This window comes from Giraffa tippelskirchi, chromosome 4 (genome assembly GCF_054371585.1).
Source record: "Giraffa tippelskirchi isolate mGirTip1 chromosome 4, T2T-mGirTip1v1.2.pri, whole genome shotgun sequence".
Taxonomy (NCBI): domain Eukaryota; kingdom Metazoa; phylum Chordata; class Mammalia; order Artiodactyla; family Giraffidae; genus Giraffa; species Giraffa tippelskirchi.
This window is the reverse complement of record NC_137278.1, coordinates 13,936,112-13,955,353: the sequence shown is the minus strand read 5'-3', so window position 1 is coordinate 13,955,353 and position 19,242 is coordinate 13,936,112. Positions and strand designations below refer to the sequence as shown.

Below are 19,242 nucleotides of genomic sequence, written 5' to 3'. Positions count from 1 at the left end.
AAAGGCCGAAGATGCATTTTCTCCCCACAAATTTTAAAAAATGCCCAGGCTGCTGCTTGATAGTAAATTCTGCAGCCCATTGTGCCCATGCCATGCGGAGGAGACCCAGGCCCAGAGAGGTGAAGTACCTTGTCCTCGATTCCCTTCTTAAAAAAAGAGTGGTGGTTTTGAGCCCAGCTCCGTTCGCTCTTCTCATTCATCAGCTGTTTTCTGAGCGCTGCTGTGTGCACGAGGGACATGCCTGGGACAAGACTAAGGAGGCCCCTGCCCTCATTAAAGTTTGGGGAACGACAATTAGTGAACAGCCCAGTGCTCAGATAAGATAGTTTCAGGAAGTGATAAGTTGAAGAAAATGAAACAAGGCAGTGGGATCGGGTGTGGGGATTGGGGCAGAGGTACTTGAGATAAGGTGGCAGGGAGGTGATATTTGAGCTGAGGCCTGAATGGCAGGAAGGAGCTGACATCTGAAGGTCTGAGGTTAGAGTGTGATATAGAGGAACAGCATGTGCAAAAGACCTGTGGTGGGGCCATGTGCATCCCATTCAAGTGTTGGGTGGGTATCCAGTCTCATCTAGAACCGTCTTAGCCAGTGATTCCTCAAGAAAGCTGCTAGGAAACTTCGAATTCTCCCACTGTAGTTCACAGGCATCTAGCCTAGCCCTAGATTGAAGAAAAAGATTAAAGGCAGGAAAAGAAGATTGGGAAAGATTGAAGGCAGGAGGAGAAGGGGACGACAGAGGATAGGATGGTTGGATGGCATCACTGATTTAATGAACATGAGTTTGAACAAGTTTGGGGAATTGGTGATGGACAGGGAAGCCTGGCATGCCGCAGTCCATGGGGTTGCAAAGAGTCAGATGCGACTGAGACTGAGCGACTGAACTGAACTGAGCCTAGCCCCACCCTGCCGGCCTGCCGAATGGGGCCAGCCTCTCCTTTTAGTTGCAGAGTGAGGATCAGAGAGGGCTGTGACTCATTCAAAGTCATGCAGCCACACAGCAGGCCTGGAGTCCTGATCCTTTGCCTCCCCAGCCAGAGTTCCCTCCTTACTATTCTATTTCTCCCTTTCTGGCAGGGCTGCCTGGGCCTCATCCTTCCTTGGATCTATCTCCCATCTCTTCTCTCTGCTCTCACCCTTACACACCCCATAGAACCTGCTCCCAAGTCCCCTGCCTCATCCTCTGTTCTGGCCTCATAGTTCTATATGCTGCCCCCAACATATGCCTTGCTGTTTTCCATCTTTGGGCCTTTGCTCAAGCTGCCGGTCCCTCTAAGAATATACTCCTCTGCTCTCTATGCCAACTCCTACTCAGCCTTCTAGCTCAGTGCCAATGACTCTTCCTCCAGGCAGTCTTCCAGGATTTCTCCCTCCTCCACCTCTCCTCGGTGCTGACTCCAGATCAGATGGGCTCAGCCATTTTTCCTATGCTGCCACCATCTCTCCCATCAGTTTTACTGAGAGCCTGCTCTGGGCCAGTAAATGTGCTGACCAGATCTGACTGTCCTGCTCTCAAGGAGCCCACAGATTGGTGAGAAAGAAAATAGCCTAGAGGGGCAGATGTCAGCCAGTTTGTCCACAGGGCTTTGATTCGCTATGATATTTGACCCTCTATAACCCCACATAATATAAGTATCATCATGCCCGTCTGTAGTTGAAGAAACAGAGGCACAGAGAGGTAAAGGTACTAAGCTGAAGTCACACAGCCAAGAAGTGCTGGTTCCTCACTCCAAATCCCATACTCTTGCAGCTTCCTGCTGAGATGGGAGCTTCCTAGAAGCTGGCTACTGGGCAGGTTCATCTGTCCTCCTCAGTGGGATCTGCAGGGATGGCACAAGACCCCTCCCTTACCCCCAGAACCAAGGCCAGTGCCAGTCACGAAGTGGTTCACAGATGACCAGGCAGGCCTGCCTGGAAAGGGAGGGGACTCTCTGACCTCACCCGGGGACCATATGCCACCCCCTCCTGTCGCCCAGTGGGTGCGGAGCTGTCTGGGCCCATCAGCTGGAAGGGGCAGAAGAAGGCCTGAGACCTGGAGCCTTGGCTCCAGGCTGGGCAGGGAGAAAGAGGAGCCATGGGCCCACCTGGAGCTTGGCAGCGTTTCTGGGTCAGGGCAGGAGAGGAAGTACGCAGAGAGAGTCGCTCTGGGCCTGGCCATCTGGGCTGAAATGCAGGCTGCTGGGATGGGGGTGAGAAGGAGGGGCTGAGGCTAGGGCCTGGAGAGCGAATCCCCTCCTACCCTGGCTGCAGGCTTTGAGCCCCAAGCTGCAGAGCCGTGGGAGTGGAGGCCGGGCACCTGTGGGCAGAACGCATCAGGCATCTGAGAGGGGTGGTCCAGGTCATTGAGAGGGAAAGGGGGTCTTGGGCATCGCTGTTTAAGCCCCAAGGTGGACTAAGCCCCAGCTTCCATGTGTGACCTCGAGGGAGTCCCTCCCTCCCGTGGCCTCATTGCCCCATCTGCAGGAGCGATCATGCTCCACCCTGGCTGCGGGGGTGGGATGGGCCATCAGACCCTCCATGTGTGGAGAATTGATGCCAGATCCCAGCTTGTGATGAATTAAAGGCAGGCATCTCCCGGCAAGTGGCTGTCCACAGCTTCCCCGGTTCCATCACTTGCTCTGAGGTTTCTTTCTAACCCCAACCTTCCAGGATTTACAACAGGCTGTTGACGTGTACAAGAGAGATGTGTCATCTTCTCTGGGCTTCTGGAGGGCGGGGGGAAACACCTAGGTGATAGTTTGGGACTGGAGGAAATTTCTAGATCCTGATGGGATCCATGGAGGTGGATTAGCAGAGATAACTTGTCTTAACATGTGACACCTGAGGCCCAGAGATGTCAAGGGACTTTCTTGGAGTCACACAGCACCCAAAGAAACACAGTGACCCTGCCCACTGGCCTTTCACCCCCTTAGAGCTCTGCCTCTCCCAAGGGCTCAGCCCAGTTTTGGATGACTTGATTTCAAAAAAACACTCACGGTACCCGAGGCCCTATCTGTGTGTGTGTTCCAATATCTACGCTTGATTGGTCCCCTAGTTCTGCCTGTGTTGAGCAGGGCAGGGCCATCTAAGCCTGGGGTCATCATAGCCCTGACTGGGCCATTTTTTATGAAGGATGTCATTAAATTTGTTGATGGCTTTAGGGAGGAAGTCCAGAGGCTGGTGGAGGTGGTGGACAGCTGGCTGGGCCTCGAGCACTTGAGCGTGACCTCTCAGGCTTGTGTGCCCCTCCTACCGTGCTGGTGATACCCGGCTTCAGCCTCCCCCATCTGAATGAAGGTCCTACTCATGGTCCAGCCATATTCCCGGATGAGCAGTGGACACAGGAAGCCGTCATTGCCTGTCAGACAGGCTGCCTCCCGGGGCAGAGACCCGTGACCTCAACCATGAAGTTCCCCCACAGCACCCCCATCCCCACCCTGCCCAGGGCTCCAGCAACTCAGAGATTGGGACCAGCCTGGGAGGCGGATGTATGCAGGGCTGCCTGGCTAGGGACTTCCCCTGGTCACTACTGCGCACCCTCGTCCCGACAGGAAACCTGACAGATCTGAACCCTCCAGACACCCATTGTGTGAAGCCTGGCGTGGGCTCCAGTGTTTCCCCTGTCAGGACTCCATCCCTTTTTGCCTCCTCCTGCTCCTTGTCAAAGCTGGTTTTTAAGGAAAGTTCCAGGCTGTTGCCCCTCCTCCATCTCAGCATAAAGTCCTGCTCAATCTTATGACCTTTGCTCTTTCCAGCCTGCCTGAGTTCACATCCTGACACCTAGTTCAAGCTGTGTGACCTTAGGGGAATTGCTTACCCTCTCTGTGCTGCCAATATTTTTTGTGAAATGAAGGTGGTGACCATCAAATGAGATAATGTGCATAGCTAAAGCAGTCAGTAAGTGCTGAATACAGTTTATTGCTATTAAATCCAAACTTCACCCTCAGACGAACTTGTAATCTTCCTGTGTTAGAGGTCTCTGACTCTGGTCCCCTCCAGGCGTGAGCATCTCTCCTCCCTGAGTGGAATCCAATGTGAGATGTTTGCTGTTGCTGTTGTTTCCTGCACAGCATAGCCCTTCTGAAAAGACCAGGCCCTCCTGCTTTGCTGTGTGCTGTGCCCCGTCGCTTCAGTCGTGTCCGAGTCTTTGTGACCCTATGGACTGTAGCCTGCCAGGCTCCTCTGTCCATGGGATTCTCCAGGCAAGAATACTGGAGTGGGCTGCCATGTCCTCCTCCAGGGGATCTTCCCGACCCCGGGATCGAACCTGCATCTCTTATGTCTCCTGCGTTGGCAGGCAGGTTCTTTATCACTAGAGCCACCTGGGAAGCCCGTTAGTTGAAGAAATGGGTGATCTGTCCTTACATGGGAGGAAACAGTCCCGGATGGGCAATTTAAGGCTTTCCAGGGGGTAATTCTGATTGTATGCTGTGTTCTCCTTCCTCACACAACTGTAAATCTGACAGCCCAGTAAGATGTGAGGCTGCCCTGGGCTGACCCCTCCCTTCCTCTGAGCCCACCTGACCCAGCCCTGGCCTGGCCTGCACTTGACCTGGACTTACAGCCCAGCAGGATGCTATTCCCCTCCAGACCACTGGATCCTGATGGTCCTGTGCCCACAGCGGAATTCTTCAGGTCCATCCTTCTCTGGTCCTCTCCCGTATCCTCACTCTTCAAACCTGACCGGTGGGGTGTGGCGAGAGTGGAGAGTGTCAGGCTGCTTTGATGAGGTGATGTCTGAGCTGGGTCCTGAGGGGTGAGGAGAGTTCGCCAGGTGGGTACAGAAGGGAGACCTTCATGGCAGCCATGTGGCCATCAGGGCAGAGGCTGAAGCCTTTGGAGGCTGAGAGCAGATTAGATCAGAGTGCCTGGTGTGGGTTGGCGTGCAGAGGGAGGGGACTGGGGGCTTTGTGACAGCTTGGTCCTTTGTGGTACTCTGGGAGTTCACCTTTGGGGGCTTTTGAGGGATAATGAAGGTGATGTGCAGTCAGGTTGGATCTGACTTAACCAGCCTCAATCCCCTTGCCTGGCACTTACTAAACATGCAGATTTCCAGGCTTCATCCAGACCCACTGAACCAAGTATCTTGGAGGAACCTCAGAAATACACATGTTTAACAAGCTGGGCCATCTGGGGGCCGGGGGCAACGGAGGCTGCAGCCTTGAACCCCACCCAAAACAGCATGTGGGGTGGTAGAAGCCGGGCCTGTTCAGGAGACCCTCTGGCTCATGGGTGGGAAGGGTCTGGGGAGCCCATGCTGGCTGGGGCTTTCCCCTGAAGGAAGGTCTGTGGCAGGAAGTGGTGGTGCTGTGAGGGGGGGTGCATTTTTAGGTGCCCCCCCACCTCCAGTCTGGGCAGTCTCCGGAAAGCGGTTGCTTCTGTTTGAAGGCAGGAGGCCACAGGGGCAATGGGAGGGGGCGGGTGGTTTGCTCCACAGCCGGATTGATTCCAGATGCTCTTCTGGGTGTGCAGGGACCAGGCTTTGTCTGCCTGGGGGTCCTGGACCTCTTCTCTCACCTCCCACCCTCCCCCTCCCCTACTCAGCCCCCCAGCTGGTATCTTCTTGGTACCCATATCAGGCCCGAGGAGATGTTTGGCTTGGATGCCTGGCAATGCCCACTCCATCCCAAGGCCAGAAATGCAAAAGCTCCTCCCTCCATGAGGCAGATAGGTTAGGAGTCTGTACCTTCTCCTTGTAGGCGGGGAAACGGAGGCACAGAGAAGGACTTGAAAACCCAAGCATAAGCAGAGTCGACGCCAGACGTTTGGATCCCAGCTGTGTTTACAGATGAGATCCTGAAGTCCCCCCTCTACACACACTCTCCTAAATCTGCTAGTTGGGGGTCCCAGACGAGACCCACTCATCCCAGCCTTAATTAGCTTGATCACTTGATCAGTCTCTCGTCTCCTTTGAGAAAGCTAGAACCTTGCCCATCAGGGAATTCCTGCTTTGGAGAGGAAACTGGGCCAGATGACTCTTACCCCCATCCTGAGCTGCACCTCCTGGGAGTCCTCTTCCCCCCAAAACCAGTGAGCCTGACGGCAGAAGTTATTCTTTCTGGAAATGCCAAGGTGTGGATAGGTGGCTGCAGGAGCCCCAGATGAGTGGGACGGCTCCAAACTGGATGCCCTGGAGGAGGCTCTAGAACCCGGCCCACCTCTCCATGGAAGATGGTATTGCTCTACCCAGGGGCCTCTGCATTTGTAAAAGAGGCTCCTGGTAATGTCTGCTATTGCAAATGAGCTAGAGCAGTGCTTTAGCCAAAGGAGGCTAATGGGGTCCTTGCAACCCTTGTGGTTTCCCATCTTCCCCAGGGATTGACCAGAGCTCTGGGGAGAGGGGCCAAGGGAGTTGATTGCTTCTGACAACCCAGACAGGGTTTGGAGGAGCAATACCCCTCCGGCCCCCCCCCCCCCCCCCCCCCCCCCCCCGGTCCTGGGAAGGCGCCTGGCTTCCAGCTGTGATCCAGGCTTCTCCTGACCTGGGGGCCCTCCCCCCTGGCTGAGGGAGCGAGGGAGGGGGTCTCCTTTGTGAGGTGCAAAATCTGGTGTGGATTCCCGCCGACTGTCCCACCCTCTCCAGGGCCCCACCTTTTCAGCTATGCTGGAGGAAGCCGTCCAGACTCCCTCAGGCCCCCCACGTGACTCTCCCACCAACACACCCCTAGGACTACTTGTTGGAGTCCCGTCTAAGGTCCTTTGCCTCTGTCACTGAGGCAGGTTAGATCTCCCTGCCAGGGCCTCAGTTTCCCTTTCTGTACTTGAGGGGTTGGAGCTTAGGCAGATGGTTATGAGAATAATTTTAAAAATAAATGCTGCTCCAGAGGCAAGGCGGAGTAGAGAGAGATACTCCCACGAAAGGCCAGGGTGACCGCAGGAGGTGGGCCCTAGAACAATGGACTTTGGCCAAGCAGAGAAAAGTCGGTAGGAGGCCAGTCCCTTCTGTGTGTGTGTGTGTGTGTGTGTGTGTGTGTGTGTGTGCGCGCGCGAAGTGTGTGCTAAGTCGCTTCAGTCATGTCTGACTCTTTGCGACCCCATGGACTGTAGTGTGCCAGGCTCCTCTGCCCATGGGATTCTCCAGGCAAGAATACTGGAGTTGGTTGCCGCCTCCCCATCCAGGGGATCCTCCTGACCCAGGGATGGGACCCGTGTCTCTTATGAGTAAAGAGGTGTGAGAAGCAGGGGAAGAACAGAGGTGAGGCTGGGGTGGTTTGATGGGAACTAGATCGCTGGAGGCTCAAATACCAAAGAAGTTTCTTTGCACTTGTGGCTTTGGGACCCTGGGGAGCTATGGATGGCTCTTGAGCTGGGGAGTGCCTGACTTGAAGGCTTTCAGCAGGATGCCATAGGGGGAGCCTCAGTTTCCACCCTTACAGTGGGGTAGGGATGGTTCTGCCCTGTCCGCAGCCCTGCCAGAGCTGCTTTTAAATGCCCAGTGAGGGAGACCTCACAGCATCTGAGGTGTTTCACTTGGGAGAGGGTTTAGATCAAGGGCTTCCCTTGTGGCTCAGCTGGTAAAGAATCTGCCTGCAATGCGGGAAACCTGGGTTGGGAAGATCCCCTGGAGAAGGAAAAGGCTACCCACTCCAGTATTCTGGCCTGGAGAATTCCATGGACTGTATAGTCCATGGGGTCGCAAAGAGTCAGACATGACTGAGCGACTTTCACTTTAGATCAAAGGGACAAAATGTTCAGATTTGGCAAAGCCCCCACGGATACATAGGTGTTCCTTCTGTTCTCTCTACATTTTGTGCGCTTGAAATACACACCCTAATTGTAAATATATAAAAGTAATACGTATATCAAACGGGACGATTTTTAAAAGAACGGGTGAATGTCCTGCCTGAAGTGAAGTGAAAGTGAAGTGTTAGTTGCTCAGTCTGTCCAACTCTTTGCAGCCCCATGGACTATAGCCCTCCAGGCTCCTCTGTCCGTGGGATTCTCCAGACAAGAATACCAGAGTGGCTAGCCACGCCCTTCTCCAGGGGATCGTCCCAACCCAGGGATCGAACCCTCATCTGCATCCGCAGGAGGATTTTTTATCGTTTGAGCCACAAGAGAAGGCTTTCTGCCTGGCATGGGCCCTGGTGTGTCAGGGGGTGTGTTTGTGGGACGGTGCTCAGGCCAGGGAGCCTGGGGCAGAAACCAACCCTGCGGCACCGGCCTCATTCGAACCCAATCGGAGGTGACCAGTTCGGGAGCAAGGCGCCCACCTGATCGCCTTGCTTGCGCCCTGCCCGGTGCCGAGAGAGCACATACGCGGGAGTCTATACCCGCCGGCGGAATGGGGCGCCGCGGGCTCCCAGAGGTCCGGTGTCAAGCTCTCAGGGTCGATGACCCCGCCTGGGGTCCCCGGCACTCCGGCCCGCCTGGCCCCGCCGACTCCAGGCCGGGATTTCTCCCGCACTGACTTTCCGGGCCGGTGCCAGCCCGGCCTCCCGGTCCCCGGCCCCCGCGGCGGGGCCGGCTGCTCCGCGGAGGGCGGGAGCGGGAGGAGGAGTTTGAGCGACTTTGTGGGGCAGCCTTGGCCTCGGCGGCGGCCGCAGCGGCGCGCGAGAGAACGCGGGGACGCCCGCCGGGCCGGCCGGAGCTGGCGATGGGGCCCGTGTGAGCGCGCCCAGGCCCGGCCCGGTGCCCGGCGGGCGGCAGCATGTCCGCGGGCGGCGGCGCCAGGAAGAGCACCGGGAGGCCCTCCTACTACTACCGGCTGCTCAGGCGACCCCGGCTGCAGCGACAGAGGAGCCGCTCCCGCAGCCGGACTCGGCCCGCCAGGGGTAGGCGCCACCCCGACCCCTGACCCCCGGGGCCTCCCTAGCGCCCGGCTCACCGCCCGGTGCCCTGGGGTGCCTGGGACCCCAGGTCCTCCTGCTGTCGATTTACCCCGGACCCTCTCACCCGCCCCCTGTGGTTGCCCCTTACTGTGCCTACTTGTTCCCCATTCTCCCAGCTTCTCCCCATCCACCGCGCTGGGGGTGGGGGGTGGGGCGGGGATCGGGGGAAACTGAGGCTTGGGGGGTCTCCTCTTGCCAAGGGCAGGCAAAGTGGAGATCGCAGTTCAGCTTCTTGCCTCTGACCCTCAGTTTGGACCTCTGCGCCTCAGTTTATTCAGTAGCGGTGGATGGGGTGATGGAGTCACCCTGAGCGGTTCTGGCTCAGGTTCTGGCTCTCCCCAGGCCGGCAGGACCCTGTCCTGTCAGCCTACCCTCCCCCCAACCCCCTCATGGCTCCTCTGGGACTTAACCAGGACTCCACCACCTCTTGGGTGGAGGGACATGTGGGTAGACCTCCGGAGGGTCCTATTCCAGGGGTCCTTGGCTCCAAAGGACATCTGTCCAGGACGTCTCTGAGTGGGTGGGCGAGGGTGGGCGCCACCTCCTTTGAAAAGAGTTTCTCTCTTTCAAGGCCAGGAGGCAGGACACCGAGGGGGGAGGTGCAAGCAGCATTTTCTTTTTCCAGTAACAGGATCCTCAGCTGGAAAGGCTTGTGATCCAGGGGGCTGGGTGGGGGCCGGGACTTCCTTCCCTGGCTGGGTAGAAGGGAGTGGGGAGGCCCCCCTGGAAGGAGGAGGCCTTCAAAGGGCCCTGGGTAGGTCCAAGTCCCTGGCAGAGGCTCAGGCCCATGGAGGTGCCCATGGGTGGGAGGAAGGTGGGTGAGTTGGGGAGCTGGGAGCACCTAGTGGATACCTGGGCTGTGTAAACACCATCAGGTTATCTTGGGAATCCGGAAGGCTGGCCTGGTGCCCAGCCTGACCCAGAGGAGTTTGAGCAAATCTGTGCTTGGAATCTGGTCAAGTGCCCACCCCTCTGGGCTCTAGTTTTGTGGCCTGGACCCTGTGGTTGCCCGGAACCTCAGTTTTCTCGTCAGTGAGAGGATATGTGAGGCAGGTAGGCAGTACAAGTTCATCTGCCTCCCCCAGAGTGGGGAAGACTTTTCCCACAGTCAGGGCTCAGCAGCAATGTACGGGGCTTCCTCAGGAAGTGGTGAGTTCCTGAGGTAGTGAGTTCCCCATGCGTGGAAGGGTTCAAGCTGAGGCTGGGAATGCATATGCGCGTGTGTTCTGGGAATTCAGTCTTCAAGCGTCTCCCAAGGCTTGTGATATCTCCTCCCCCCTTGCCTTCCTTAAAGAGGTTCCTGACTGCTCCCTCCCTCCAACCTGGCCCTGGGCCACCAGAAATCTGGGCTCAAGCGCTGTGATGTGGGCAAGGCTTATCCCTTTTCTCAGCTTCCTGGGCTGTCAAAGGGGGCTGGTAGTACATGGAAGATTCGGGGAGAAACAGGTTCAGGTTGTGAGAAGTGGGAGCTGTACAGATGCCCTGGCAAGCTCAGGCCACCAGCAAGCTCAGGCCACCTCCTGCACCCACCCCACCCCTGCCTCATTCCCTCTGTGACCTTCCCTTCACTCTTGACCTCAGCCCAGCTTCAGCCCCGCAGGCACAGAGAGGATCAGAAGCTCCCCTCCTGCTCAGCCAACTGAGCAGGAGACAATCAATGCATGTCTGGCCATCGCCTGAGCCCCAGCTCCCAGGCTCACTTGTGTGAGAGCCCCAGCCGAGCACCCAGCTTGCAGGGAGGTGGGAGGAGACTGTTCTTGAGCAGAAGTTACCTCTGGGGAAATCAGGGAGAACTTCCCAGAGGAGGTGACATTTGGACTGGGTCTCACCACCTGGCTAGAGTTTCCTTTGGCAGAGGGAGTGTTTGAGTCAGATGGGAGTTCAAGCCCCAGGTCTGCACAAAGCCACCCTTTGGCCAGTTACCTCTCAGCCTCAGTGGCCTTGACTGGTAAATGGAGGTGACGACGGCAGGGTTGTTTAAGGACTGAGGGCAGCAAATATTGGGCTGGCCCAAAAACTCCTTCGGGTTTTTCTGTAAGATGTTATGGGAAAACCCAAATGAACTTTTTGGCCAACCCCATACATGGAAAGCTAGAAGCCTGTGCTGCTTGGGACTCGGGCCACAATTGATATGGTGTGAGCTATGGATGTCCTTACTCTGGACAGAGCAGCAGTCCTTACTCATACAGAGCAGATTAAGTCTTACCTGTAAGTAAGTCCTCATCCTTACAGAGCAGAGTAAGTAAGGATGTCCTTACTCCGGACAGAGTGCAAAGATGGGGAGTTAGAAAGTGTCTTGGTATGGTGGCTGAGATGGTAAAGAGTCTGTCGGCAATGCTGGAGACCTGGGTTTTATCCCTGGGTCGGGAAGATCCCCTGGAGAGGGAAATGGCAACCCACGCAGGTATTCTTGCCTGGAAAATTCCATAGATGGAGGAGCCTGGCGGGCTACAGTCCATGGGGTTGCAAAGAGTCAGACACGACTGAGTAACTTTACTTTATTGTGGGCGGAATTCATCCTGGGGTGGCAGAGGGCGTGCATTGGTTAGAGGGGATGGATAGTGGGGAACAGTAGTTGGGGCCTGATTACAGGCCCTTGAGCAATGTGGAATCACAGGTGGGAGCAGGGGAAATGCCTGGCAGGCTAAGAGGTGCAGCTACCCGGCTGGGGGCAAACCTCCCTCCAGTAAACTCCCAGATCCCTGACTCTACCTCCAGGGCCACCCCTCCGCCTGAGGGTAGCACCCCCACCCAGGTGGGAACTCTTGTTGGGGGCGCCACCCCAAGGCCTTGAGCTCATCCTTTGTGACCTCAGGCCTCAGTCTCCCCATCTGCGGGGTTGGGGGGGGTGCTTGGTCCCATGGTGGTGACATCATCAGGTCCCCAAGCATCCCAGCCCTGATCTGGCCCTCGCTTAACACCCATTCCGGCATCTGCCACCAGCAAGGAAGGACAATGACCGAGAACTCAGATGTGTGTGTGTTCAGAAACAGGAAAGAACAGGGAAGAGCTGGCAGGTGGTGGGGACCCAGCTGGGCCTGGCCAGGGGAAGGGCTGTGACCAGTCTGCCACCCGTCTGCCCACCGCCCCCACTGTCTCTCTGGAGTGGGTGGTGGGGAGCTCCCTTCAGGCTTAAGAGGAAGACTTTGTCTCTGGCAGGGCTGCCAGTGAGGGACAGTGTCTGCAGCCCCCCAAGGTGTGACCAGAGCAGGGCACTAAGCAAGGTTCCTCCCTTTGCTGGGCCCTGAATCCTCAGAAGAGGCAGAGTGAGATGAATCCTGGGTGTTCATTGGAAGGTCTGATGTTGAAGCTGAAGCTCCAATACTTTGGGCACCTCATGCGAAGGGTTGACTCATTGGAAAAGACCCTAATGCTGGGTAGGATTGGGGGCGGAAGGAGAAGGGGACGACAGAGGATGAGATGGTTGGATGGCATCACTGACTCGATGAACATGGGTTTGGGTAGACTCCGGGAGTTGGTAATGGACAGAGAGGCCTGGCGTGCTGCAATTCATGGGGTCGCAGAGAGTCGGACACGACTGAGTGACTGAACTGAACTGAGTCTGTGGTTGGTGGGGCTGGGGCACAAAGTTTGATGATGGCCAGAGGCAGGGTGGAAATGGCGACGCTGACGTGACGAGGGTCGTCTGGCTACTTTACATTGGACCTTGTGACTCAGCCCACTTGAAGGCTGGGTATGACCCATGAATTTGAGGGGGTCCTGCCACCCAAAATGTGTCACCAAGCCAGGGTACCTTCCCACCTACTCCCACCAAGGTCAAGATAAGCTTTGTCTGTCTGAGCTGCTTCTACCCCTGGGAAAACTTATATTTTGCCCCTGCGTGAATAAAGTTTGCCCATTCACTCAGCTAGCAAACATGGCTTGAGCACCTACTATGTGCTGGGAATGGGGCCACATGGGGATGAATTGCACAGGCTCCCAGCCCTTGACAAGCTCCCAGTCGGTTGGGGAGGCTGGCTTGTTGAGCTGCTGTGGGGCGCTGAGTCCTTTTTGGGGTATAGGGCAGCAGGTAGTGGGAAATGAGCTCAGATCAGCCATGAGCTAGTTATGTAACTAGGCACATCCCAGGGCCTCAGTTTCCCCATCTGTCAGTTGGGGCTAATCCTGTCCTGTTGCCTCCACATGTCAGGAGACCTCTTGGAGTGCCCATCCCTATACTCAGGGAAGGTTCTTTTCTTTATGTCTTCATCTGAGTTTTTCCAGGCATCCAGACACATGCCAGGCCCTGCCTGGGCGCTGTAGTCTTGGCCTGTGTTTTCGCCTTAAATGGTCAGTTCCTTTGCCACGCCCCCACACACCCCATGGCATGGCCCTGTGCCTTGACTGCTGTGTGCTTCTCCACCCCTCCACCTGGGGGTCTTTTCTGCTGAGCTATGCTGGAGTCAGTGAGAGGGGCCTCGGGAGGGGGCTCCCAGGAGTGCCCCAGCACCCTCCGAGGAATGCAGGCAGGAGGACCTCACAAAGGTGCCCGGGAGGACTGGGGCTGATCCCCTGAGGTGGTGGTCCCCTCCCAGGACTTAGAAGTTGACAGCTGAGTGATCCAACCCCTGGGGTCCAGAGGGAGACAGTGAGGCACAGAGAGGCCACCTTTACAAAGCGGGGTATATGGAACCCTAGTAAGGTGGCAACGTGATTGGGGGGGCTGCTGGTTTAAAGAATCTGCTTCCTACCTGGGAGCGATGGTTAGAGAGGTGCCCGAATGCCATCAGAGGGAAAGGCGGGTGCTGGGACCACTCCTGGGGACCTTGGCTTCAGGGAGACCTACTGAGAGGCCCCTGGGCAGTGGTGTGGGCCCTGGGGGCTGGACAAGCCTGAGAACAGCCCTGGTGGGGGCTGGTTGTACCTTGTGGTCCCCTCAGTCTTTAAATATCCATGCAAGGGCCCCCAACTTGGCTGAGACTGCTGAGACACCATCCCTCCTTTGAGGGGATCGGCCCCAGCTTCCCCAGGCCCTCCTCACCTTTACATGCCTCAGGTCCTGGGAGCCTCACTCCTCCTCGTGACAGGCGATAAAGTTCCAATGACTCCTATCTGCTGAATGCCTGTTCCATGTTGACACTGGGCTTAACTCGGTTATTTGCCTTATTTAATGCTCATAACAGCACTGTGAGTTGGATACTGGCATCATTCTCATTTTTTAGGTGAGGAAACTGTGTCCCAGAGAGTGGGAGCCTTGTCCATCCTCACACAGCTCAGAAAGAGTGGAGCCCAGCTGTGCCTCACTGCACATTCTGAGCTTGTGAACACACGACCTTGTTCCTCCGTAGGCAGATCCTTCTGAGGTCAGGCCTCAGTTTTGATAAGGCCACCTCCTCCTCTTCCTATCTGATTTGCACAGTCAACAACTCTACTGAGTGTTCCCAGCCATCCTGGCCATAGTTCAGGAGGGAGGCAGGGGAGTGACCCCACTGGCATCTACATGCGGCGGGGGGGTCAGTCTTCCTGGTCAGCCTCTCTCTGCGCCTTGGATGACTCAGGCCATTCCCCAGGCCCAGTCTCTTCCCCTGTCCCACCTCTGCTCCCATTCATGCCTGCTAACCATGTCCTTCCCTGGGCAGGTCACAGGTCTTACAGCCTCCGCCCTGTTTTTCCACCAAGTTGCTTTGTGCTGAGGGCTTACTTAGCATCCCTTGATGTGAGGTCCCTGGAGACAGGCAGGTAGTTTGAGGCCCACTTCCCCAAGCTGTCTAGGCTCTTGAGGGAAGCCAGAGGCCCCAGTGCGTCCACGGGAATGTCAGTCTCTTGGTCTTTGTGTTTCTGGCCCATCCTCCTCATCTCTAATAATAAGGAGGAAAATAGCTTCCTTTTGCCCACCTGACCATCTGCCAGGTCCATTGCTAAGTGCTTCACCTGACCTTCTCCTTTTAACTTTCCAACCCTCCTAGAGGTTGGGGTCATCACCATCACTTCCCTTTGCCAGGTGAGGAAATGATCTCAGGGTGTGGAGGAAGAGGCCAGGTTTTGAACGAAGGCCCCTGGCCTCCCGATCTCATGCTTAGAAGCACACTTCAGTGGGTCAGGTTGGAGCTCTGATTGCCGGGCCCCCTGTCTCTGCCTCAGTGCATCCGGTACTTCCTGAGACCTGGTGACACAGGCATGGCCCTAGAGCCTGCTTTGCTTAGCTGCTGATGGGGGAGGTTGGAGGGATTGATCCTGGCGGTCTCTTGCAGCTCTGGCCCTGGGAGCTAACTGTTCCCCATGACAGCTGTGGAAACTGAGGCTCAGAGAGCCAAGGCCCCTTGCCCGAGGTTATGTAAAGATGTTAACTCGATCTATGTCTGAAATCCACACTCCTTTGCATCCTATTTCGGTATTGATTTTGTTTGTTGCTTAAGATTGGCATGGATAGGGAAATTCCTTGGTGGCAGGTCAAGTGGTTAAGACTCTGTGCTTCCAATGCCAGGGGCGCGGGTTCAATCCCCATTTAGAGAACTAAGATGCTGCCTGCTGTGCGTTGCAGCCAAAACATAAAAATAAATTTAAAAATTAAAAAAAAAAAAAAGATTAGCCCAGATGGAGACACTGAGGCAGCTGGGTCTTCTTGGTGGGAGGGAAGAGGGGTTGAATTCCTGTGTAACTTGACACAAACATGCTCACGTCCCGAACCTCATACGTGTTATGCTTTGAAATGACATGTAGCCTTTTGGCTATTTTTAAAAGAAAAGCAATGGCTGTGATATTTCCCCTGCACCTTCCTCTTGAGGCCACTTGGTTAAATGTCAGGAAAGGGAGAGTATTTCCTGGTCAGGAACATTCAGAGCTTGCTGGGAGCTGAAGTTTTGTTTTCTGTTAAGTAGGTGTTTGGGGAGTCGGTTCCTGGTCTGCCCCCCACCCCCACCCCCGCCTGCCTGCCATGTCTCTGGGAAGGTTGTGTTTGACAGTTGCTGGGAGGAGGGCTTTGAGAGGGAACAGCGGAGATGCCCGTGCGTGGAGTGGCAGGGTGGTTATTTTTAGCCATCCCAATCCAGTAGAGGCATTTCAGCGTTTGTTCAATATTTAATTATCCATCTGAAATTGGCCCACGTGGCCTTGAGTTTGGAAGCGGTTCTCTGTGCTGTGGTTTCCTCTGATTGCATAAATAAGGAAGGGGAATCTCAATAGCCCTCCAAATAATACGAATGAAAAAAAATTTAAAAAGAGTAGACTCGGTTCTCAGGAAAGGACGGGCTTGGTTCCGCAGTCTAGACAGACCACCTGTACGTTAGCAGAGAAGCTGAGCCCATGAGGACGCCGATCACGTCCTTGGAAACGCAGCCGTGCTTGGTCTCTGAATCCCAGACTCCACAGCTGCCTGCGTTTTTATTTGGGATGGGCTATCCCCCGCCTCCTCCGGGTTCCTGTGTTGACTTTGACAGCTGCCAGGTACCCGAGAGGAGGTTTGGGGATTTTGGTTTTGGAAGTCTTGTTAGCTTTTATTTCCTTTCTCTCTTCTCCCTGACAGACAGGAGAGCTCTGTCGGCATCTGGGCTGTGTTATTTCTTTCTTCTTGGCCCTTAGCGGTGATGTGTTGACACGGCTGTGAAATGGAAAAGGCAGAGCCCAGGGAGGAAGGTGTGGGGGTGCGAGGCCCTGCCCGCTCCCCTAGGCCTCTGGTGGATGAGGGGAAAAGAGGGGAGAGGAAGAAAGTGGGGCCAGAGGGAGCCAGGCAGCCAATGATGGGCCTCCTTTTGGTGTTCTTTGGCTTGGGGGTTTGTAGAACTTGGATTTAGAGATTGGAAATCAATAAGTCAGTAATCTGGGCTAGTCTTAGGGAAAAGTTGTTTTTCGTTTATTTTTTTTAAATCCATTTATATCTCTATCCTAGGGCTTCCCTGGTAGCTCAGCTGGTAACGAATTCGCTTGCAATACAGGAGATCCCAGTTCGATTCCTGGGTTGGGAAGATCCCCTGGAGAAGGGAACGGCTACCCACTCCAGTATCCTGGCCTGGAGAATTCCATGGGCTGTATAGTCCATGGGGTCACAAAGAGTCGGACACGACTGAGCAACTTTCACTTTTCACTTATATCTCTATCCTGGGGACTGGGTTTGGCCCAGGAGTATGGCCAGGGTGGGAGTCCTCCTGAGTGCACCATAAATGCTGTGTGACCTCTGGGCTCAGAAGTACTTTGAACAAGTAGATGTGAAACAACACAGGGTATCGTTATAGGCTGGGTGAGTTGTCTTTATCTGTTCATCCAAAGCCTGAGGGGTTAATTGTAGCTCTGTTAGGGCTGATCTGGAAATAAAATGTGATGCCTGTGGGGATCGGAACCATCCAGATGGTTCCTTGGCATTCTCTGCCTCCCCCCACCCCAGAGGCTGCTACAAGTGTTACTTGTACTTGTTCAGAGCAGCAGAGCTTTAGTGAGCCACCTACTGTTTGCAAGCCCTGTGCCAGGGGCTGCCGTAGAGCGTACAGTCAGCCCCCACCCGCAGGAAGCCGGGCCTAAGGGGAAGGTGGTCCGGTAAGCGGGTTAGCAGATGGTGTGACTGGAAGGGCAGGCAGGGCCTTGAATGGTGAGCCAAGAGGTTGGAACTCCCCCCTGGCAGGCCACAGGGACTCAAAGGGAGAATTCTGGAAATAACAGTCATTATAATAACACCAACTTTCCTTTTGCACCAACTTTTTCCTTTTTCAGGTGTTCCCTTCTAAGTTCTTCATGTGCAGTGTTTCGTTAAGTCCTTGTTCGCACAGATAATCTTTGAAAGAAAAGTTTTTGCTTATTTATTTATTTTTGGCTGCACTGGGTCTTTGTTGCTGCTTGTGGGCTCTCTCTAGTTGTGGCTAGTGGGGGGCTCCCCTCCATTGCTGTGCGCGGGCTTCTCATTGTGGTGGCTCCTCTTGCAGAGCACGGGCTCTAGGTGCGTGGACTTCAGTACTTGCAGCACAGGGGCTCGGTAGTTGCGGCTCTCGGGCTCTAGAGCATGGGCTCAGTGGCTTGTGGCGCACTGGCTTCGTTGTCCAGTACCATGTGGAATTTTCTCGAACCAGGAATCGAACCCATGTCCCCTGCATTGGCAGACAGATTCTTCTCCACTGTGCCATCAGGGAAGTCCTTTCTCACAGATAACCTTATCAGCTCTGTGTTGCAGATGAGAAAACTGAGGCTCAGATGGGTTAAGTGACTTGCTCAGCATCACCCAGCTACTGAGTGGCCGAGTCCTTGATGTTTCACTCTCATTGTACTTACCAGAGCTGCGATTTAGGGAAATGATTTTAAGCCTCCAGCAAGCTAGACTGACATGATCCCGGGAGCAGGGAGGTGGGGAGAGTGGAAATCAGGGATCGTAGATGACTGTGTCAGCCCTCCTGGTGCAAGAGGAATGGGTCTGAGCTGGGAGAGAGAGGTCAGGGGGCCAGGCTCACAGTGAGAAGGGTGGGGGCTGGTGGTGAGGTAGGCCTGGGCAAGTGGGGCGGCTTTGGGTGGGGAAAGGGGCCTCCAGAGTGGGGAGCATGGCTAACAGGCCTGCTCTGACTCTTGATGCTGCAGGGATGGGAGAGGGACACTGGACTGCAGTGGGGGCGGGGTGCTTTGGGGAGCATCTTCAGGAGATAGATAAAGTACTGGAGGCTACAGGGGGTCCAAAAGTTGGGGGTGGGGGTGGCGGGTAGAACTGGACATTGCTGGAGAAGTTGGGTGGATCTGGAGATCTGAGAGAAGCCTGGGTTTGCCTGTCTGTATAGTCACTGTTCCACCTGGTGTCTAGGAACCAGTTCAGAGCTGTGTGTTTAGCAGCAAGCTGGTTGGGGGCCTGCGCGCCCTCCCCCAGCAGCGGCAACCTCTGAGTCCTCCTGGGATGGGACCCTGGGCTTCCCAGGACCCAGGATGTAACCCTCTGATTCCACCCCCAGAGGCAGAACCATCTGCAGAGGGAGGGGCCCGTTTAAGGAGTGGGGGTCATGGGCTGGGGGCTGGGGCAGCCCTTCCTGCGATGTTGTGAAAGAGGCTCCTGGGTCACTGATAGTCCCCAGGGAAGACCACCGGCTATGGGCCAAGCTCCTCTGTCTGCTTTTTAAAGAATATAATGTTTATGTCAATGTTTTGGAGCTTCCCAGGTGGTGCTAGAAGTAAAGAAACCACCTGCCAATGCAGGAGACATAAGAGACCTGGGTTCCATCCCTGGGTTGGGAAGATCCCCTGGAGGAGAGCATGGCAACCCACTCCAGTATTCTTGCCTGGAGAATCCCATGGTCAGAGGAGCCTGACAGGCTGCAGTCCATAGTGTCACATGGAGTTGGACAGGACTGAAGCAACTTAGCATGCATATACACACGTCAATGTCTTATCCCTTTCCTCTCAACCCCTAGGATTATAAAAGTAATAAAGAAATACCCATTATAGAAGAGAAGAAAATTTTGAAAAAGTGACTTTAATTCCAGCACCCAGTGATAAGCTCTGGGAGAATTTGGAAGGTTATTTCCAGGCTTTTTC

At 55.3% G+C, this 19,242-nt stretch overlaps 1 protein-coding gene and 1 long non-coding RNA gene across 20 annotated transcripts in view; one reads left to right on the top strand and one right to left on the bottom strand.

Moving 5' to 3' along the window:
* DAB2IP (DAB2 interacting protein) overlaps positions 1-19,242 on the top strand; it is a 208,807-nt gene that overhangs the window by 64,469 nt on the left and 125,096 nt on the right. For 7 of the 19 annotated variants that reach the window (XR_014081861.1, XR_014081860.1, XR_014081862.1 and 4 more), the window contains exon 1: positions 8,470-8,751. The exons of 11 other annotated variants lie outside the window; for them this stretch is intronic. Coding sequence is in view for 4 of the 8 variants with exons in the window: in XM_081588782.1 (XP_081444908.1) it covers positions 8,628-8,751 (124 nt within the window). In the remaining 4 variants the exon portion in view is untranslated. Of the gene's footprint in view, positions 1-8,469; positions 8,752-19,242 lie in introns of those variants that run through there. One more of the 19 variants, XM_081588792.1, reaches the window with a different exon arrangement.
* Positions 3,876-4,798, bottom strand: LOC145545012 (uncharacterized). The gene is made up of 2 exons (XR_014081789.1): positions 4,540-4,798; positions 3,876-3,995 (listed from the first exon to the last, which is right to left on the bottom strand). It is a non-coding gene; the product is annotated as an uncharacterized LOC145545012 (long non-coding RNA).